Raw genomic sequence first — 24,157 nt, forward strand, 5'->3', positions numbered from 1 at the left:
CACCTCAGAAATCTAAAAATGCTGCAGCCCCCCAGTTTGCGTTTGTAGAAAAAACGAACCACTCTGGTGGGCACCATCCCATTCACTTTCATTAGCCAAGCGGTTTTCCCCCTGCAAGAGTTTTTAAAAAAACGCTCCAGAACCGCTCTGGTGTGCACCAGTCCAGAGATTGGCACGCAGTGTGGTCAGGTTTAAAGAGACCTGAATTGAGAAGCATTGGGTGGTTGCTATATTTCTTTCCCTTTAAACAATGCTAGTTGTATGAAAATAATTAATAGAGGCGCCAAAACAGGATAAAATAGGTTAGAAACCGTCTAAAAAAAGAGGGGGTGGGTGGATCCACTTCCCTCAGTATAAATGACCAGGCTAAAAATCAGCCGTAAATGATACAAGAAATATTCTCAAAAATTAGTCTCCAAATACAGTGCAACGCGTTTCACGGGCAAAACTCCCGCTTCATCAGGCAATTGAGACAGGAGAAAACGAATGTGGGTCAGTATAGAGCCAGAGCGCCTCTGTAGGACTTTTTTTTCCTTTTTTTTTTCTCCTTTTTTTCTATCTTTCAAGCAAACAATGCTAGTTGCCTGGCAGTACTGCTGCTCAAGCATGTGACTAATCCAGTTAGACATCTGATCTGCATGTTATTTCAGGGTCTATGGCAAAGATAACAGATCAGCAGGGCAGCCAGACAATGTGTATTGTTTAAAAGGAAATAAATAGGTCAGCCTATATATTTCTGTCACTTCAGGTGTGCATTAAGCAATTGATATAGCTTAAACCCAGTAAACTTAAATGACTTACGAGGCCAATAACAAAAAAAAAGTGAAGTACCTGTATCATGTTTAAATGCACCCTCCGTGCAGTTCCGCCGGGTCCCTGCAGTGCAATCGCCCCCCCCCCCCCCCCCCGTGCCGCTCCCGTCCCCAAAGCCCGGGTCAGGCTCTCCTGCCTCTTGTAATATGGCCGCCGGAGCTGGCCGTGAGTGCGGTTGCGCAGCTCTAGGGCCTCCCCCCTCCATCCACGCACAGGAGACAGCCTGTAGCGTGGATGGGGGGAGGCCCTAGAGCTGCGCAACCGCCATGTTACAAGAGGCAGGAGAGCCTGGGCTGTGGGGTCGGGAGCGGCACGGGGGACGATTGCACTGCGGGGAGTGGCGGGGGGGGGGGGGGGGGGCGATTGCACTGCGGGGACCCAGCGGAGCTGCATGGAGGGCACGGATGGCGTCCTCCGTGCATTTAAACATGATGCAGGTACTTCACTTTTTTTTGTTATTAGCCTTGTAAGTCCATTAAGTTTACTTGTAGAATAGGCAATGTGAGTGCAGCATATATTAAGCAAGTTAGCCATTTGCCTAACTTGCTACATTGATTGCATAAACCTGGTAAAATTAAGATGGGTTCACACATACAAAGGTTTCCAGTCTTGTCAGTTTTCACAGATAGCATCACTTATGTATGTATTTCCAGTCCAGTCAGGTAAATCTGATAGAAAACTGACTGATGAATAACTGACAGGACTGGAAATGCGCAGATTTATATGTGAACCAAGCCTTAAAGAGACACTGAAAAACAAAAAAAAAAATTATGATATGATTTGTAAGTGTAGTACAGCTAAGAAATAAAACATTAGTAACAAAGATAGGAGTCTAATATTGTTTCCAGTACAGGAAGAGGTAAGAAACTCCAGTTATCTCCGCAAAAGAGCCATTGAGCTCCAAGACTTTCAAAGTCACACAGAGCGCTGTCTTTTGAAGCTTGTTATCTCAAGCGCCTGGCACTGTATTGTTTTTTTTCTGCAGAGAACAGTTCAATAGTTCCCTAGCCTGCTTTGTAAAATCATTTAGAATGCGGAGTAGTTTGTAAATTGCAAATATTACAGAATGATGCAATGTTATAAAAAATATTTAACTGAAAATAAAAATATGAGAGTATTTTCTTTGCTACAAATGTTCTAGTAATTATCCGTACTACACAACCAATTCATTATAATTTTTTTTGCTTCAGTGTCTCTTTAATATGCACCATCTGCACACATTAGGTTTCTCATCCTTTTGTTGATATATAACCCATGTGTGCCCCAGAATGACTTTTTCAGTTTAAGATTTGTGTTTAAAAAAAAACGTTACAACAAATATTTAAAGTGGTGAAATAGGTTTTAAACCATTTGAAATTTGTATTAGATAAAATATTTAGACGGATATTAAATAGTTCCATTTGCTAAGCTAAGAGAGCTGGCCTATGCATGAAACACTGGCGGTAGCAGTGTGATTTCCTGTGGAGAGATGCAGCAAACGCAGCATCAGGAGAATACACTTCAAACAGCAGCCACGGCCATCTTTACATGCAGAGGAGGCTCATCTGACTGCCAAATTAAACGTATATAAATAAAGTAATGAGGCAAGAGATGAAGGCTGATGGAGAAGGGCTCATCTATAATTCAGAGCAGAGAATTGCGGCCTATAAAGTAAAGAGCCTGTAATTGTACACTGCAGCCCACTCCTGCAGTCATCAGCGATGTATTTTGTCATCTTTTTCCATGCAGTGCGTCCCTTATCTGCCCCAACCATCTGCTGACATAATCTATGGAGGAACATAGCAATCCAAATATAGCCATCCATAACTGGGCCTCGCCTGTACACAGAAGAGCACTGGCTTGTGTCCTGCAATAAACATGATGGCAGAGGCCTGCTCTGACTTACTGCAGATGCATCAATGCTGGGCTGGAGGCCGCTCTGCCATCCTGAGGGACCCACACTAAGGATTGGCCAGGAAAAGACCACCCAGCAGATTGATAACAAGTGCATCACTTCTGCTGTATTCCCACAAGAGCAGAGAATGGGCAGTTTTTTTGTTGTCCTCTCCCTGCTCATGGCTAGATGGACTGTGAACTATTATATAAATAGGAGGCGTTTGCACTTGTCACGCTGTATCAGATCCATGGGATCAGTTGCAATGAGCAGACCGCACTGCTGTGCAGCCCACAATAATCCCAGGCAGGTGGATGTGTTCACCATATAGCCTATGAGGGAGCGCATCTGCCCCCGGGACCATCGGCTCTCCTAACAGCTCAACTCTACTGACACAAGAAGTGGATGCTGTGCTAACAAATGAAAGCCACTTAAGGCGCATACACACAATCACCCGAAGGACAACAGCTCTGGCTCCCAGCTTTATAGAGCTGCGTCTCTGTGCTACAGCCAAGCAACGCATTCTGTTGCTACAGGGAGGAGGGCCGAAAGAGCAGTTTCCGGTTCCAGGAACTTTTCTTGCTTTAGGGCAAGCGGGTGAATTGATTTCATTTTTAAATTACCGATTCTTATTACTTCTACCATTTATGGTTGAGCACATTCTTCATGCTGTTTGAGCTGGTAATTTATCAAGTAATCTGCAGCCAGCTGGGCAGTGTAGTGATAGCACTACTGACCCGCAGTGCTGTGGTTCCAGGTATAAGTCTCAGCTAGGACACTATGACGTCAATTCAATAATGGCTGCTTAAAAAAAAATAAAATGAGGTTGGTAAAATATCTCTTTCGGTATTTTACACTTTCTTCAAATTCACTTCCTCACGTGTTAAAAGTTTGGTAATGTACCCAAAAATGTTGCTTCAATTCACTAAAGGTGGCCATACACTTAGGATTTGCAGCAGATTTGACCATCAGATTTCTGTCAGATACCTGTCAAGTCGAATCTGACAGGAATCTATCTGATATGCGCCACACACTAGGAACAGATTTCCAATAGATTTCAGAATGAAATCTATTGTAAATTGATCTAAATGCATTATAGGACCATTCGATCAGCCGCAAATCGATAGATTTGATAGAATCGATTTCCGATCGATGGTTGGCTGAAACAGACTAGTGTATGGGGCCCTTCAGCCCTGCTCATGTCTTACCAGCTGTAGAGTTTACCACAAGAAATCTTTACCTTTTCTTAAATAGATCTGAGGGGGGGGGGGGGGGGGGGGGTGTTGCGATCTGTATGGCTGATCATGGTAAAACCACATAATAACACCCCGGGCTGAAGTGGTCAGTGATCTGTAGATCTATGGGGACAATAGTAGATCATTCACTTGCCTGTTACTGTAGACACCACCTTCTTTACTACCTGCCGGCCAAAGAAATCCCTTTCAGGCTGTGGGAGGAAAACACATAAAGATCTGAGATTAACATTCTTGTTTTACGATTTATAAAAATAACAGTAAAAGTGGCCAGGTGTTTAAATGAGCGTAAAATAATTGTAAAAAACTTTTAAATACACTTTAAACTACTGTAATTTGACTCCCATTGTTTACACAAAGAAATGACTCATCATTAGTCTAGTGCAGCGTAAGTGCAGGTGGATAATTTTCAACAAGACTGAAGGAAAGGACCATATTAGACAAAGATTGTTGGGATTAACACCCACTACAGCTTGTCTACAGCACCACTGATCAAAGTGCCCACTTAAAAGAGAAACTCCGACCAAGAATTGAACTTTATCCCAATCAGTAGCTGATACCCCCTTTTACATGAGAAATCTATTCCTTTTCACAAACGGACCATCAGGGGGCGCTGTATGGCTGATATTGTGGTGAAACCCCTCCCACAAGAAACAAGAAAAGTAGGTACTCTTGGTAGTTTCCTGTCTGTGAATCTTGCTGCATTGTGGGAAATAGCTGTTTACAGCTGTTTCCAACTGCCAAAAAAGCATGCAGCAGCTGCATCATCTGCCAACGGTAAAAATGTCACCATGTAATAAATGTCAGAATGTAAATCAGGGATTTAAAAGATTTTACAATGGGCAAACACTGACTAAATCGTTAATACATAATTATTGTAAAAATGAAGCACTTTATGACATTTTCACTGGAGTTCCTCTTTAAGGTAACCCTAAAAAAGGAAAAAAATGAATTAAGTCCATGGTGGGCTTGATTACTTCATCCTGAGCCCACTCATGCAGCTCAAGGTCTTCGGGGTCCCTTCCATTCCTCTTCATATTTGAATGGCTCCCTCCACTGAGTAGCCCAGAGTAAGTGTCTGCAGCCATGCCGAAGCAATTCAGAACTGCACATGCGTAAATTCTGAACCATGAGTGTGCAGGAAAGGAAGTGCTTGTGCATGAGAGCTTTCTTTCACTGTGCAGGTGCTGCCCTTGCACAGTTCAGAATCGCTTACGAGAATATTCGGGAGGCTGAAGGGGGAAGGAAAGTGGGAACAGAAACTTTTCCAGTTAAAATATAGAGTTTGAGAGGTGCTGTATTGTATGTGGTACCCGGTATGTAACAGAATATAGGTGATTGACTGGATGGATTGGTCAACTCACCCTTTCCCTAAGTGGATTGTGTGGTGATATATTGGGGTGCTGATGATGTTAGGAATACATAAACATATTCTATCATTTTTATGTCTGCTGCATATCTTTCAGTGGTGGATGTCAGCCAGTATGGCTTGAAGGTATTGGCAGCTAGCTTCATGGACTGTTAATGTGATTGTGTGTGGGTGTCAATAGACAGACAAAAGGGAACCTCGTTACCAGTCACCTTCAATAGGCAAGGAAGCGGCTCATTAGGCCACTAGCAGTCACTTTGATCTGCTGCCCCAGGTGTAATTGTCTGCGTCTGCCTACAGGCAATTACAGGCAAACTACCTGTAACCAGAATGCAATCTTTTCATGTATGTGCTAAAATACACTTTAACCAAGGAAATAATGTGGAGGAAGCCTTTTGATGTCTGGTAGGATACAATCTTACCTATTGAATTCTGAAACCTTCAAGAAGCTAAGACAGGAACCCTTTGAAGCTTGCATATCACAGGAAAGATTAGGACAAGCGTTTGGTGATGTCACAAACGGGGAAACTGCATTAGTTCCTGGGGGCTGGACATTAAATGCCCCAGGGGACATTTCAGAGTATAAAAAGCAGAGGCAGATACCTAGTAAGTATCTTCTCTTGGAGATAGCGCATAGCTAGAGAGGATCTCGACTTCCGGTCGAACAAGCGGCGTGCTCCCGCCGACAACGTTTAGACCTTCAAGTTGGTAAAGTTTTTAATCCCCATTTTTATTTTTACGCAAATATCCGTGTGTGTATTTTTGTAACTTTTATCTTGTAACTTTTTAACTTTGTTTTTTGTACATCTTCTGTATATATTATTTTCTGCATTGTTCTATGTTTTTATGGAATATTAAATCGTTATTTAATAAGCTTGACTTCTGCGGTACTAAACTAACACTCATAGCCTAGAGGAGACTGCAGTGTAGCTGTGTATAAGTCCGTGCCTATTTGTATGCTTGAGCAACACTACTATATAAAATTGTAATTGTATTGTGTGTATGGGGCACTTCTGCGCTCGACAGCCGAGTGGGAAGTCTAACAGTATCGTTCGGAACGACTGTTAGTGGTTTTGCTGAACGACAGTGTAACTTGCATTACAAATCATTGTCTGATTGTGCTGTGTTACTGTACAACTGTACTGTGTGTGTGTGGGTGGGTGCGTGGCGTTCTCGTATTCGGCCTAAGCGCAAAGCTGACCCAAATACGAAAACGCAGATTGCGTGTTTAGCCCTCGACAGCGGAGGGGACGTGTCTAGCAACGCTAGTGGTGGCAGTGGGAAGTGTTTGAAGGGTTCCAGCCTTGTTTGTAGCTTAAATAAGGCTGTTCCCCGCTTAATCTGGTCAAACCCGCAGTCGGGAACCGTATACGCAGGCGTGCCGCGGGCCGGTTCCTGACAGATTGGTCAGCTCACCTTGTCTACCCGTTTATCAGAGCGGTATGGAGGAATAGATTGCACTGCGCCCATAAAACCCACCTCTTTCACCCTTCTGACCCGCCCTTGTATTCTATGTACCCCCTTCTCTGCCTCTCAGATCTCGCACATGTGTACCTGCGCCGCTTCACTACAATCCTCAGCAGCGAGATCTGAGAGGCGGTAGAAGGATAGGGCGTATCCCCCGGCATTAATGACACCCGGTGTATAAGATGACCCCTGACCTTCCAGTAAATTTTCAAGGGTTAAAAAGTAGTCTAATACGCCAGAATATACAGTATACATACCTGGGGCTTCCTCCAGACCCCCTTCAGGCTGATCGAGTCCTCGCTGTCTTCAACGCCAGTCGGCTCTACTGGTAATACCGCCAGTCTGTGCAAACGCGGCCGCGTGCATCACCGCTGCGAGAGTTATGCGCCTACACAGGTGCAGAACGGTCCCAGCCACAGGACTGCGACAGGGGAGCGTGCGTGGCTAGACTGCGCCGACTGGCTACATTACCTCCTAGCGTAAGATCCAGGCAGCATTGGAAGACAGCGAAGAACCGATCAGCCTGAAGGGGGCTGGACGAAGCTCCAGGTATATATAATAGTTTTATTTTTGCTGATCTCAGGTACACTTTAAGTATTTTCTTGCTAAAGGAGAAAACTCAAGAGAAAAAGTGAATTGCATACGGGCCAATGGGTCTTACAGTGGTGGAAGACTGTGTGAGGAACACTGGGAAATGTAGTTCGTCAGCAGGCAGTAGGAACTTATGTGGTTCATCCATTGCAAAAAGTCTCTATTTCTGCCCAACAATCTCAGTAGTTTAAAAACTTCTAAAAGACCGCCCTACCTTTTCTTCAAACGCCGTTTTCTTCATTATATTCTCCAGTCGCTGCTCGTGGTTTAATGAACCAGGTTTGGCAGCAGGTTTGGTTGTCTTCTCATTGGTTGCAGTCTTCTCATGGGCAGGATCTTCTACCTTATTGGCTGCATCCTGCCAAGAGACAAGAAGATCTACTGATATAAGAGTGTCTTTAGTAACGCCATCAATAACACTTACCCTTATTTGTTCCCATCTGTAGCCGGATCACGTGGGGCCAGCGGGAGCAGACAGTGTAGCTATACTGGGGAACACATCCGCCTGCCCAGGATTATCGCTGTCTGCAAAGAAGTGCGGCCAGCTCAAGTGTGAACGGCTCTGAATGGTTCCTGTTTTATAAATCAGTCAGTTATGCGATGAGCGGAGAACAGACAAAAATATGTCAGTTCTCAGCTCAGGTGGGAACACAGCATTAAAGGGGACCTGAACTCTTGCACAGGACAGGAGGAAAACTTACGAGACATGCACCCTGTATGTATTTAGAGAGTTTAGCCTGTGTAATTCCCCTCATTTGTGTCTAATCACTAGTTGTAATTTGATCTCTCCCCTGTGTCACATGACTGCTATGGCAGATAAGCGCATTTGAAAGCACAGGCTGTAAACAATATGTCTGCTTCCATGAATCAGGGAGAAGAAACACTGCAGATTTATTTTAGGATTTGTATCAGCTGTAGCAAATAAATGTTTTTGTTTAAAGGTTATTATGCTGTTGTGTATCTTTTAGAGCAGAGAGGAGTTCTGAGTTCAGGTCCACTTTAACCATTTACTGACCTTAACAGCAAAAACGTTGAAGCAGGGTAAATACCACTTATCAGGCAATGCAATAGATTGATGGAAAGGCAATCGTTCAAAGCTGGGTGATATTTTCTTCAGACTTGGTGCAGAACAGAAAACTGTGTGTATAAAGTGGTGCCTCAGACTCCATTCTGCACCAGGGAAACATGAAATGTTTCAGAGACTTTCTTCTTTAAATTGAGTAAGCCTGGCTGGCTCCATCTTTGGGCAGAAATCACTCCACTGCTACTAACTGTGGTGTACAGCTTAGAAAAATAGTAGGCAGGCTAACGCCTTTTAGTTTTGGGTGGAGTGGAAATGGGTTTGAAACTTTGTAGGGGGTATCATTGCGATTCAGAGGAATAGATAGTTGGTGACAATCTATAAGTGTGTGAGCAGGCCATAGATTGAACTTCATCCCAATCAGTAGCTGATGCCCCCTTTACCACGAGAAATCTTTACCTTTTCACAAATCATCAGGGGGAATCTGTATGGCTGATATTGTGGTGAAGCCCCTCCCACAGTGTGATGTCATGACCATGGCCCTGACTGTTAGCTGTCTGAGAATCTCATTGAATTGTGGGAAATAACAGCTTTTTCCAACTGCCAATCAAGCAGCATCTCCCTCTGTGCATAGAACTCTCAGTAATGAACATTCCACACAGATCACCTGGCAGGAAGATGTCACCACCAGTGATACATTTAAAAAGGTAAATCGGGGAGAGGAAAGGTGGACAAATACTGACTAATCTATAAATGAATATTGTAAAAAATAAGCAATTTTATTAAATTGTGTTTTCACAACAGTTCTTCAATCCAGTGGAACAGTCTATGGCCAATCCAGTGTATGGCCAAAGTAAGTAGGGACGGGTCTCACATTGAGCAGAGAGGCCGGAGTTCGGTAGCTTGTGACACATCAGCCACACTCACTATCTAGCAAAGCAGAATATGCCTTTATGCAAATCTCCATTCATCCAATGCCTGCATCTCCCTGGCTGATGGAAGTAACGTGCAAATAACACGTTACAGATTTGTTTAAGCAATGTACTTTATTGCACAGCTCAGCCATAAACACTCTCCACAGAAGCGCAGCTGGACAGAATAGAACAGTCACTTTTCAGGTCTCTCCAATCAAACCAATGTCATATTGTATTTCATAGGTTCACCTGTCTGCCAGAACATGTTCACAACTAGCCATCTACAGAGGAATTACAGCAGACCTGAACTCAGAACTTCCTCTCTGCTCTGAAAGATAAGCTACATCATAGCCACCTTTAACCACTTCAGGACCACAGTGCTAAATCCCCCTAAAGACCAGGCTATTTTTTGTTTAATTGGCCACTGCAGCTTTAAGGCCAAGCTGCAGGGCCGCACAACACAGCACACAAGCGATTCCCCCCCCCCCCTTTTTTTTACTATTTACTTCCTTATTTTTACTTTTAAAACCCCTCCCCCCAGCCAGCCAATCATGGCGATCAGCTCTCATAGGCTTCACCCTATGAGAGCCGATCGCTCCCTTGTGCCTCAGGGGAACAACTGTGTCAGAAGGCTGTCCCCAGTACAGTGCTGCTGCAGATCGCAGCGCTGTACTTAGCAGAAAGACAGCGGTTTGCGTAAACTGCAAATATTAGAGAATTATGCAATGTTGTAAAAAAAACAAAAAAAAAAAAACCCACTATATAAATGAAAATAAAATATGAGAATATTTTATTTGCTACTAATCCTCTAGTAATTATCCGTACTACACAACCAATTCATTATATCACAATTTTTTTTCACTTCACTGTCTCTTTTACCTCCTTAGCGGTATTTCTGACACTGTGTCGGGCATAACGCTCTCTGGCCACTGGAGTGCCTCATAATGAAATAATTTGCTCACATTGCTGTAAAACCTTTAGCTAGCACTAGGCGGATACCCCCCCCCCCCCCCCCCCCCGGCGACGTCATGTGCGATCCTCCCCATAGTGAAGACCGGAGCCGGAGGCTGCGCCGATCGCTGGACCCAGACTGGGTAATGTATAAACGGGGGACAACAAGGATCGGGGGGGGGGGGGGGGGGGGGGTGGGGTGGGTACACCTTTACTAGCTAGCCTAGTGCTAGCTCTAGGTTTACAGCCATATGAGCAAACTATTTCAATATGCGGGCAAAAACTAACAAAACCACCTGAGCGATGCAATGCAAAAAAACATTTCTTTGTTAGAGCTGATACAAATTCTGCAATAAATTTGCAGTGTGTCTGCTTCCTGCTTTCATGGAAGCACACATAGGGTTAACATAGCTGCTCTGCCAAGGACTTTTGCGATACCTGACACAGTTGAGAGATCAAATTACACTTGTGATTAGGCACAGATGGGGGGAAATATTAAACAGGCTAAACTCTCTAAATACATACAGGGCGCATTTCTCTAGGTTTTCCTTCTGTCTTGTGCAAGAGTTCAGATCCACAGGTCCACAAAATGACGTCCAGACCAGAGTCAAATCTAGTGTCTATCTTTCTTAAGGTGGCCATACACAGGTCGATTTGCCATCAGATCGACCAACAGATAGATCCCTCTCTGATCGAATCTGATCAGAGAGGGATTGTATGGCTGCCTTCACTGCAAACAGATTGTGAATCGATTTCAGACGGAGCAGCGGTGACACGCGCCGGCAGAACAGGTAATGTATTGCCGCTGTATTGCGTCGGTCGTTGGACATTCGAACGCCGCTATCGACGCACTCCCAACCCGCCGGCGATTGGGCAAAATCTTCCGCACGGACAGGAACGTCAGGAATCGATGGGAACGATCGCTTTCGGTCAGCAAAGCGGTCAACGTTTGCGCAACGATTTCACAGCTGATTCGATCACAGTGATCGAATATGCTGTATATCGGCGGGAAAATAGTTAGGTGTATGGGCCCCTTTAGGATGGAAAACAATCTGGACTGGTGAAACAGGAGCTGGACATTTGTTCTGGTGCGATTGAGAAGGACAGACAATTCCTGGTACAGTACACGTTTAAAGGCATCAGAGTGAATAGAAGTCTCTTCAGAAAAAAAAAAAATACTGTAGGTTTAAAAAAATGCATGGAATATAAGAAGGTGCGCAGCTTAACACTACAGCTATCCTGGAGCTATTCACTTGGGGATTCAACTGCTGTTAATCCTTCCCTCCCAGTCAAGCTACATAATATTTGCATGATCCTGTATCAGTTTGTAAATATTTGCATCTCTGTGACATCCCTTTGGATACCTTAGAAAAGAACACAAAAAAAAGGGAAGAAAAAAAAAAAAAAAAGAGCTGCATCACATGTTTTCCAGCTCTGAACTCTTGCACAGGGCAGAAGGAAAACAGAGAAATTCACACTATGGCTATCATTCATAAAAGTGAGTTTGGTAACAAAAATCCATGCGGAAAAATACCGCTTTCGGTACTTTAGACTTCTGTGTGCTTATTCATAAAAATATTGCCAGTTGCGATAGCAGTGCAGTGATTTCCCGCACTAGGCTGGCTCTAGGCTGGTGTAACAGGAGAAGCTGCCCGAGTCCTTCCGTGCGCTGCTCTCACTGCTGCTGCTTGGGAGGTCTGTCTCCATTAGCTTAAATGTATTCTGCATGGTTATCGCTACTTCCAAGGGAGCGGTAATCCCCGTCCACATACCGCTTGCGCTAATCTTTATGAATTGAAATTTCGTTACATTTGTTACGATAATCACCGCACAAGGCGGTAATTTATCGCTCTGCTCGGGAATGTCAGCTTTTAATGCGGAAATCTATGAATAGATATTTTGCTATGTGGTCGGTAAAGTCAGCTGTTTTCAGCATTTCCGCATGCGGGAATGCTTTAGGATTGATAGCCTATGTATTTAGAGAGTTTAGCCTGTCTAGTTCCACCCTCATCTGTGTATCATCACAACTGTAATTTGATCTCTCAACTGTGTCAGGTGCCTACCTCAACAGAGCAGCTTATTTGTAAACAGGATGTTAACCCTATATCGGCTTCCATGAAAGCAGGAAGTTTACACAGTGCAGTTTTATATCCGCTGTAACAAATAAGTGATTTTCTTTAACCTCTTGAGGACCCACCCTTTACCCCCCCTTAAGGACCAGCACTGTTTTAGCTGATCTGTGCTGGGTGGGCTCTACAGCCCCCAGCACAGATCAGGGTGCAGGCAGAGCGACCAGATCGCCCCCCTCTTTTCCCCACTAGGGGGATGATGTGCTGGGGGGGTCTGATCGCTCCTGCCTGATGGGTGTTGCAGGGGGGAGGGGGGGGGGCACCTCAAAGCCCCCCTCCGCGGCGAGATTCCCCCCCTCCCTCTCCCCCCTGGTGATCTGGGCTGCACAGGACGCTATCCGTCCTGTGCAGCCAGTGACAGGCTGTCCCCTGTCACATGGCGGCGATCCCCGGCCGCTGATTGGCCGGGGATCGCCGATCTGCCTTACGCAGCAGCGCCGTACAATGTAAACAAAGCGGATTTTTTCCGCTTGTGTTTACATTTAGCCTGCGAGCCGCGATCGGCGGCCCGCAGGCTATTCACGGAGCCCCCCGCCGTGAATTGACAGGAAGCAGCCGCTCGCGCGAGCGGCTGCTTCCTGATTAATTAGCTTGCAGCCGGCGACGCAGAACTGCGTCGCTGGTCCTGCAGCTGCCACTTTGCCGACGCGCGGTATGAGTGCACGGTCGGCAAGTGGTTAAAGGTTATTTTGCTGTTTATCTTTTAGAGCAGAGATGAAGTTCTGAGTTCAGGACCGCTTTAAAAAAAAAAAAAAAAAAAAGATATAATGTGAACAACCGCTTCTTGATGAATAAAATATTTCCCAGAGTGACAAAGCTATGCGATGCATCCTCACATTTCATCATCTCCCTCCAGCTACAGTCTGCTGTACAACATGCTGACACTCCAGCAACAACGGCTATTAATGGCTGTTTGCGTCTTCCCAGCCTGTGGTCTCTGAGAAACCATACAAACAAAGAGGCTTCTGGGAGCGACATGTTACTCAACTGTGAGTCTGCGGGGAGCAGCCGGCAGGCACCGAGCGACTCCTGCTGCTCATCATCATCACTCAGGAGAAGGGATGTAATCCTCTAACTGCTCTCTCGTGAGGAGAGCTTTCTGACACTAGTGACGTCACAGCCACCTTATCACAAGCTAATGACTGACCACCTGGGTGTTACACAGCACTATGGCAACCAATCACCAATGAGGAAACATCTACAGCACAAGAACACTGGATAAAGGTCACCTGTCACTCTGACTGAATCTGCCAGTTATCTATTAGCCTAACATACCCAATCACACTTCTAAAAGAGTTTTGGAAAGGTTGTGGAACAAAATGGTGATCAGGTATAGCTTTACAATTTAATCAGCAGATGGCCATACAGCTTTGTACTGCACTAAGCAACCTTATCATAGCAGAGACAGCATTATGACGGAACCTTGAAGGTAAGGACAGCCAGGCAACTGGTATTGTTTAAAAGGAAATAAATATGGCAGCCTCCATATCCCTCTCAATTCAGCTGTCCTTTAAGCAGGCCATACATTGATTTTTTGCAGATTCCATCACTCTGATCGAATATGCTTAGAATGTATAAGGCAACATACTGCATAAACTAATTTCTATAGATTTTCAGTTAAAAATCATTTGAAATTACGATCAGATGGAAAATCTCAATCGAACAGTGCAACATTGCTGGACGATTGCTTGTCAATAAATTAAATACAGAACTCGATTGAAACTTTGTGTGCAGTGTGTGGGAGGACTTTCTCTCTCTCTAATCAGATTCAGATCAGACAGGGATCGATCTGTTTGCCACACTGGGCGACAATTTATGCGTGTATATTATTATATACTGAAATCTAATCAGATTGAGCAGACGAGGAGGATGAATTATTATGCAGATTTCATACAATTTATATGCATCTTGGAATTGAGCCAATCAGATGCTCTACCTGCATAATATAAATTCTGAGCTGCATATAATTTGCAAGCAAGCTGTAAAAATTAGCATCTGATGCTACCAATCAAGAAGTGGTTGACTGCTTGCCAGATTGGACTATCGCTAACCCATGTATGGCCAGATCTGCACCTTCTTGATCATTAAAGCTCCGTCCACCCGCTAGCTGAAACATGTGGTGGCCAAAAATAAGCGCCTCTGACAAGAATCCAGCATGTGTAAGACAACAAATGACCCCTCTTGACCAGCGATCCATCCTCACTTTGGCCAAGAGCACCGTTCTCCCTACTAACCCCACCCCTGCGTGAGGTCACTCCCTCTCTACTATGCACAGGAAACTACAAATTGCTTGTTAGATAAACTTGTAGGTTGAGCATAAATATCCCGGGAGTTATTTCCTACCAAGATTAACCACTTCAGGACGAGTGCAACTTTCACATATCAGCGCTGCTCCCATTCATTGACTAATAACTTTATTACTACTTATCACACCTAAATGATCTATATATATATATATATATATTGTTTTTTCAGGACAAATTAGGCTTTAAGCATGTGATACTTTTTGTTTAGTTATTACCTTATTTTCTATGCATCTTAAAGGGAAGATCCACGGAGCTTAAAAAACTAAAAATACTATTCCTCTTACCTGGGGCTTCCTCCAGCCCGTGGCAGGCAGGACATGCCCTCAACGCCGCTCCGGAGGCTCCTGGATCTTCGGTGGCTCACCCGACCTGGCCAGGCCGGCTTCCTGGTCGGGCTTCTCCTTGCACTCCAACGTGTGTCTCACGCCGTCGCGCTGACATCATCGGACGTCCTACGGACTGCGCAGAAAAGCCTGGAGGACGTCCGATGACAGCGCGACCATGTGAGACGCACGTTGGAGGACGCCAGTAAACAATGAAGTACGGAAGCCTCTGAGGACTCTGCCGCTATAGCGGCTGAAGATTTATTACCATACTTCTCAGCGCGATCACCCTTCTGCGCTCTGAGGATCCAGGAACAGCATTCGCTGTCATTACAGCGGCTGCTGTTATGCCGCTTTGAAAACAAATAGGATTGCGCTGAATCAGCTGCCTCCCCGCCGCAAACAGGATCCCAGCCAGGATGAGTATCCATTCATTAAGCGGCCGCTGTTTGAACATCAGAGACACTTTGCATCACGTTACAGCTGCTGCCTCCCAGCGCGGATGTCATTTGCATTACTTACAGCACAGGATACGAGCGCCGGATTAGTAAGGGAAGGCACATGCGGACTATAAGACGCACCCAGTTTTTAGCCCTACTTTTGGGGGAGAAAAAGTGCGTCTTATAGTCCGAAAAATACGGTACATAAGACATGGGCCTCAACCCTAAAACTGTCTAAACTGTATTCTACTACTTATCCCGGTTAAAATTTTACCACATAGGTCTCTAGTAGTTTTCTTACAACTTTTCAAAGTTAGATCATAATTTTGAAAATGAATTTCTATGTTTTGATTGAGTTTGTCCCTATTTTTTTATGTGACGGGGTTCTAAGCTGTAAGACACCAAAATGTATTCTACAACTAGTCATGGTTAAAAGGATACCACATGTGCCACATTTAGTAACAAACTGGTGGTGCATTGGCCACAAATACAGTGGACGTATATATACGTCCTTTACATGAAGTGGTTAAAGGAGCAGATCACCTGCTGTGGGCAAGCACAACAGCATTCAAAATCCAACTTGTCCAATTACTGCTTATCCTGAGTATCTTCAGCAACAAGGGATGTGGTGAGGATAAAACAGTGTGACAATATTGCAGCTCTCACCTTTCCTGCGTTCCTTGCCTGCTGGAGGGCCTCCGACCTCCTCATCTTCTCCAGCTCTATCTCTCTGGAGATCAGCTGCTTGGCCTGGTATGTCAGTGGCTTGCGGGCCGGGAGTTCAGGGAAGCGGCACACATCCTCCACGTTGCTGCAAAACAGGACAGACATAACACAATCAAGGCTGATACTTCTCATTTCTGTCTTCATATTTAAAGTGGACCTTAGAGGGAACCTAAACTGAGAGGGATATGGATGTTTCCTTTTATACAATACCAGTTGCCTGGCGTCCTGATCTCTGGCTACAGTAGTGGCTGAATCAGACACCTGAAACAAGCATGCAGCTAATCCAGTCTGACTTCAGTCAGAGCACCTGATCTGCATGCTTGTTGAGGGGCTGTGGCTAAAAGTATTAGAGACACAGGATCAGCAGGAAAGTCAGGCAACTGGTATTATTTTAAAAGGAAAAATCCATGTCCTCAGTTTAGGTTCCCTTTAACTCTCGCACAGGACACAAGGAAACACATAAAAATGTGTTTTAGAGAGAAGAGCCTGTCTAATTCCCCCTCATCAAATAATCGCAAGTGTAATTTGATCTCTCAGCTGTGGTCAGCACAGAAATTCGTCAGTCCTCGGCAGACAGCAAATATATAAACACAGGATGTTACCCTTTTTCTGCTTCCATGAAAGCAGGAAGTAGATACTGTAGAGTTACATTAGTAGAAAAAAGTCTTATATTGTTTTCCAGTACAGGAAGAGTAAAAAAAGAAAAAAAAAAACTTCAGTTATCGATGCAAAAGAGCTTCTTTGAGCTATTCGACCCAATTTGGTGGAATACAGTCCTGTTTTCTGAAGCACCTAAATAGCCAAGAAACTGCTTGAGATAAGGTTTTACTGCAGGAAGTTCAAAGGGTCATTCATTCTGCTTTGCTTTATAGTTTAAAATACAGAGTGTGGTTACTGGGACAGTATGATGCAATGTAATAATAGCAATAATAAAAATAATTAAAAGGAAAAAGCTATACAACTAAATAAAAAATGAGACTTTGCTATGAATTGTATACTACACATACAATTCATTATTTCAGATGTTTTGTTTTTTTTCACCTTAGGTTTGCTTTAAGACATAATTTTAAGAAAGTCTGAGATCAAGCGGGGGTGGGGAGGGTTGGGTTAGAGAATGGAGCAGTGGACATGTGACGCCTCGTGGTGGGCGGGGTGAGCACAAACTTCTCTGCAGCGTTGCTTGGTATAGTTGATCCTCTGGTGGAAAACTGAAAGGGTGGCGGTTGCTGTTCACACTGGATTACCGGCAGAAGGGGGTCGGTGCCTGCCGCCTCAGCCAACTATAATCTAGCATGTGTATGGGCCTTTAACCCTACGATGTACTTTTTAAATGTGTAAACCATGTATTTAGATAGACTTTAAAATACATAACTTGTAAACCGGTAAACGGATAAATGTCACTTCTATATATATTTATCTATCTGCTGTTTTACATTACATACAAGAGGAAACTAAACATCCAGAAAATAATCTGTTACAAGAGATGAAGTTACATATTAACCTTTGAATCAGGGCGGGCTGCTTCCAGATAAGACATTCTAGTCAGACAATGTGACTGAAGTGAGAGGTGGTCAGGAGAGGCCATGCCATGATTACTCGGAGGGGGGAGTATTGCAGTATAAGTGCTGGAGATGCCGGCCATCTGCTCCCCACCACTGTGCGTTTCATATGATACCAGGCACGGGCTGATAATGAGCTGCATAATCTGGTCTCTAGGAGAAGTTACCCAGGAGATTATAGAACCAGCAGCAGATTAATAACACCACTCTGGCTCTGGAGCCAGCGCTGCACGATGACAGGCAACACGTGTCTCTGCTATACGAGGGAGGCGGCCAGAGCCAGCCTGTGACTGCTGTGAGGTGACCCCTCTGTAGCAAAACTATGGCTTCTTCTGTATGAGAGAGGCCGCCAGAGCCAGCCTGAGACTGCTGTGAGACGACCCCTCTGAAGCAAAACTATGGCCTCTGCTACAAGAGGGAGGCAGCCAGAGCCAGCCTGAGACTGCTGTGAGATGACCATATAAGTACAAGGATATATAGTTAAAAAAATATTTTTAAAGAGACAAAAAAAAGTTTCAAGATGATCTTAAATTTTAATGTATCAAAAAGTTATTCTGTTCTGTTTTTCAAGCGAATTCATCTTTGCAAACAACATCCCATTATCAGGTACCAAAAACATATGTTGAAATATGCAATTGTTTAAAAAGGCGACAACGTCGACTTGTTTCGGATTAACCTTCTTCAGGCCTTCACAAACAATTGTAATCTGTAATATACAGGACAAAAATTGGGACGGGTAAGATGTACGAGGAGACTCTCTCTCCTGGTACATCTTGCCTGTGTGCTGTGTCCAATGTTAGTCTAAGTGGTGTTTCCTGGCTTGATTTTGTCCAGATGGTACCCGTCCCAATTTTTGTCCTGTATATTACAGATTACAATTGTTTGTGAAGGCCTGAAGAAGGTTACTCCGAAACAAGTCGACGTTGTCGCCTTTTTAAACAATTGCATATTTCAACATATGTTTTTGGTACTTGATAATGGGATGTCGTTTGCAAAGATGAATTTGCTTGAAGATTTGTGAACTCTGTTTTTACAAAATAACTTTTTGATACATTAAAATTTAAGATCTTGAAACTTTGTCTCTTCAAAAATATTTTTTTTTACTATATATCCTTGTACTTATATGGCTATATTATTGGTGTTCTGACACACCATAGAGGATATGGTTTTTCGGTCTCCCAATTTTTCCAATTGCTGTGAGATGACAGCAGTCCCCTCTAAAGCAAACTATGCCCTCTACTATACGAGGGAGGCCGCCAGAGCCAGCCTGAGACTGCTGTGAGGTTACCGTGGTCCCCGGTGAAGCAAACTATGGCCTCTACTATACGAGGGAGGCCGCCAGAGCCAGCCTGTGACTGCTGTCAGAGGACAGTGGTCCCCTCTGACGCAAACTATGGCCTCTGCTATAAGAGGGAGGCTGCCAGAGCCAGCCTGAGACTGCTGTGAGGCGACAGCAGTCCACTCTAAAGCAAACTATGGCCTCTACTACACAAGGGAGGCCGCCAGAGCCAGCCTTAGACTGCTGTGAGGTGACCGTGGTCCCCAGTGAAGCAAAACTAAAGCTACATACTCACCTACCGACATATTGAAGGACTTTGTCTCCCAAGGGATCGAATACCAACAAAGCAGCCTGCAGGCGGAGGAGCGGTGAGAATTACTAAAGACCCAACAGGACAGATCTTTAGCGATCGTCGTGCAGCGACAGTTCCCACGTGTAGATATCGAAACCATCCGTCGATTGGGCCCATTTTGTGCGATATCGCGATTTCGTGGGTATGGACCTTTAGACTACACAACAGACCTTTGTGGCCTGAAGAAATTGCTGGTGACCATTTCAGATGTGTCTCTCAGTGGAGGGGTTTCTTTTTTTCTGCCACTAAGGCTGTATACACAGGCGCGGAGCTGGGGGGGGTCGGGGTAGGTCAAGTGTCCCCGGGCGCCGGGTCCCTAAGGGCGCCCAGCTGAGCTGATTTTTTTTTTCTCTGCGGAGGGGAGCAGCGCAGAGAAGAGAAGAGGGAGAGCTATGCGGACGGTGGAGAAGGGGGCCATCTCCCCCCCTTCTCTCACCTTAGGGCTCTACCTCCCTCCCTCGCTGTCCCCTCCGTTATTGTCCGGGTGTCTGGCGCAGCGAGCGGGACTTACCTCCGTCTCGCTCCAGCGCCGGCCGGAAGTTCGGGTCCCGCAGCCGCTGCTCTGGTCTGGACTAGACCAGAGTAGCTGCAGATCCATCCGCGCTGCGACGAGACGGAGGTAAGTTCCGCCCGCCGCTGCCAGCACCCGGACATTAATGGAGGGGACAGCGAGGGAGGGAGAGCAGCTCTCCCTCTTCTCTGCGCTGCTCCCCTCCTGCTGGGGAGCCAGGGAGGGGGACACCTGGCTACCTACTCTGGGCATATATCCCCCTGGCTACATATACTGGGCATATATCCCCCTGGCTACATATACTGGGCATATATACCCCTGACTACATATACTGGGCATATATACCCCCTGGCTACATGGACTGGGCATATATACCCCCTGGCTACATATACTGGGCATATATACCCCTGGCTACATCTACTAGGCATATATACCCCTGGCTACATCTACTGGGCATATATACCCCTGGCTACATCTACTGGGCATATATACCCCTGGCTACATCTACTGGGCATATATACCCCTGGCTACATCTACTGGGCATATATACCCCTGGCTACATCTACTGGGCATATATACCCCTGGCTACATATACTGGGCATATATACCCCTGGCTACATATACTGGGCATATATACCCCTGGCTACATATACTGGGCATATATACCCCTGGCTACATATACTGGGCATATATACCCCCTGGCTACATATACTGGGCATATATACCCCTGGCTACATATACTGGGCATATATACCCCTGGCTACATATACTGGGCATATATACCCCTGGCTACATATACTGGGCATATATACCCCTGGCTACATATACTGGGCATATATACCCCTGGCTACATATACTGGGCATATATACCCCTGGCTACATATACTGGGCATATATACCCCCTGGCTACATGGACTGGGCATATATACCCCCTGGCTACATATACTGGGCATATATACCCCCTAACTACATATACTGGGCATATATACCCCTGGCTACATATACTGGGTATATATACCCCTGGCTACATATACTGGGCATATATACCCCTGGCTACATATACTGGGCATATATACCCCCTGGCTACATGGACTGGGCATATATACCCCCAGGCTACATATACTGGGCATATATATACCCCTGGCTACATATACTGGGCATATATACCCCTGGCTACATATACTGGGCATATATACCCCCTGGCTACATGGACTGGGCATATATACCCCCTGGCTACATGGACTGGGCATATATACCCCCTGGCTACATATACTGGGCATATATACCCCCTAACTACATATACTGGGCATATATACCCCTGGCTACATATACTGGGCATATATACCCCTGGCTACATATACTGGGCATATATACCCCTGGCTACATATACTGGGCATATATACCTCTGGCTACATATACTGGGCATATATACCCCCTGGCTACATGAACTGGGCATATATACCCCCTGGCTACATATACTGGGCATATATACCCCCTAACTACATATACTGGGCATATATACCCCTGGCTACATATACTGGGTATATATACCCCTGGCTACATATACTGGGCATATATACCCCTGGCTACATATACTGGGCATATATACCCCCTGGCTACATGGACTGGGCATATATACCCCCTGGCTACATATACTGGGCATATATACCCCTGGCTACATATACTGGGCATATATACCCCCTGGCTACATGGACTGGGCATATATACCCCCTGGCTACATATACTGGGCATATATACCCTCTGGCTACATATACTGGGCATATATACCCCCTGGCTACATGGACTGGGCATATATACCCCCTGGCTACATGGACTGGGCATATATACCCCCTGGCTACATATACTGGGCATATATACCCCCTGGCTACATATACTGGACATATATACCCCCTGGCTACATGGACTGGGCATATATACCCCCTGGCTACATATACTGGGCATATATACCCCCTGGCTACATATACTGGGCATATATACCCCTGGCTACATATACTGGGCATATATACCCCTGGCTACGTATACTGGGCATATATACCCCTGGCTACATATACTGGGCATATATACCCCTGGCTACATATACTGGGCATATATACCCCTGGCTACATATACTGGGCATATATACCCCCTGGCTACATGGACTGGGCATATATACCCCCTGGCTACATATACTGGGCATATATACCCCTGGCTACCTACTCTGGGCATATATACCCCTGGCTACATATACTGGGCATATATACCCCTGGCTACATATACTGGGCATATATACCCCTGGCTACATATACTGGGCATATATACCCCCTGGCTACATGGACTGGGCATATATACCCCCTGGCTACATATACTGGGCATATATACCCTCTGGCTACATATACTGGGCATATATACCCCCTGGCTACATGGACTGGGCATATATACCCCCTGGCTACATGGACTGGGCATATATACCCCCTGGCTACATATACTGGGCATATATACCCCCTGGCTACATATACTGGGCATATATACCCCCTGGCTACATATACTGGACATATATACCCCCTGGCTACATGGACTGGGCATATATACCCCCTGGCTACATATACTGGGCATATATACCCCCTGGCTACATATACTGGGCATATATACCCCTGGCTACATATACTGGGCATATATACCCCTGGCTACGTATACTGGGCATATATACCCCTGGCTACATATACTGGGCATATATACCCCTGGCTACATATACTGGGCATATATACCCCTGGCTACATATACTGGGCATATATACCCCCTGGCTACATGGACTGGGCATATATACCCCCTGGCTACATATACTGGGCATATATACCCCTGGCTACCTACTCTGGGCATATATACCCCTGGCTACATATACTGGGCATATATACCCCTGGCTACATATACTGGGCATATATACCCCCTGGCTACATATACTGGGCATATATACCCCTTGGCTACATGGACTGGGCATATATACCCCCTGGCTACATATACTGGGCATATATACCCCTGGCTACATATACTGGGCATATATACCCCCTGGCTACATGGACTGGGCATATATACCCCCTGGCTACATATACTGGGCATATATACCCCTGGCTACATGGACTGGGCATATATACCCTGGCTACATATACTGGGCACATATACGCCTGACTATATATACTGGGCACATATTATTCTCCTGGCTACATATACTGGGCATATATACCCCTGGCTACATATACTGGGCACATATACCTCTGGCTACATATACTGGGCACACATATCCCTGCCTACATATACTGGGCACATATACCCCTGGCTACCTGTTCTGTGGACATCTCTACCCCTGGCTACCTGTTCTGGGGACATCTATACCGCTGGCCACCTATTCTGGGGACATCTATACTGATGGCCACCTATTCTGGGGACAACTATAGACCTGGGGCTACCTATTTTTGGGGAACCACGTCAGATTGAGTGTATTTTGGAGAACTGCTGCCAGGTGAGAGGTGTCTACCATATTAAGGGGGCATTCTACCTATTTATGTGAAATGCTGTCTATTTATGTGACTCATGACTGCTGAATTTGTCTTGTTGGGGGCCTCATGGTTACTGAATTTGTCTTGTTGGGGGCCGCATGATTTGTTGGGGGCCTCAAGATCGCTGAATTTGTCTTGTTGGGGGCCTCATGATTGCTGAATTTGTCTTGTTGGGGACCTCATGATTGGTAAATTTGGCTTGTTGGGGGCCTCATGATTGCTGAGTTGTTTATGTTGGGGGCCTCATGATTGCTGAATTTGTCTTGATGGGGGGGGGGGGGCTCATGATTGCTGAATTTGTCTTGGAACATGCTGGAAGGTACATACTGAGGGAGGGTGGGTGAGCGTGAGCCTGCTAACCTCCATATACATTTGGCTCCACCCATAACCACGCCCACATTTATTATGTGACCACGCCCCTTTTTGCCACGGCGCACACTGCGCGCGCCGCAACCTTGACTTTGGGGGGCGCATTAATAGTCTTTGTCCCCGGGCGCTGAAAACCCTAGCTACGCCTCTGTGTATACACACATCCAATTTTGATTGGTCAATAACTGGCCCATTTTACCACCTCCCTCAGGGGGGCAACAGAATATTTTATTTATCAAGCACCAACATCTTCCGTAGCACTGTACAATGCACAAAAACAAACAATGGTGTTCATTCATTAACCCTCCTGGCGGTCTATTAAAAACCGCCAGGGGGCAGCGCAGCAGTTTATTTTTTTTT

At 45.4% G+C, this 24,157-nt stretch overlaps 1 protein-coding gene across 1 annotated transcript in view; it reads right to left on the minus strand.

The window, feature by feature from the left end:
- CHTF18 (chromosome transmission fidelity factor 18) overlaps positions 1-24,157 on the minus strand; it is a 144,264-nt gene that overhangs the window by 2,970 nt on the left and 117,137 nt on the right. The window contains exons 19-21 of the mRNA XM_068244163.1: positions 16,117-16,261; positions 7,581-7,724; positions 4,076-4,133 (exon numbers count right to left, since the gene is read on the minus strand). Of these exons, the coding sequence (XP_068100264.1) occupies positions 4,076-4,133; positions 7,581-7,724; positions 16,117-16,261 (347 nt within the window). The remainder of the gene's footprint in view (positions 1-4,075; positions 4,134-7,580; positions 7,725-16,116; positions 16,262-24,157) is intronic.

The sequence above is a fragment of the Hyperolius riggenbachi genome, chromosome 7, assembly GCF_040937935.1.
Source record: "Hyperolius riggenbachi isolate aHypRig1 chromosome 7, aHypRig1.pri, whole genome shotgun sequence".
NCBI lineage: Eukaryota > Metazoa > Chordata > Amphibia > Anura > Hyperoliidae > Hyperolius > Hyperolius riggenbachi.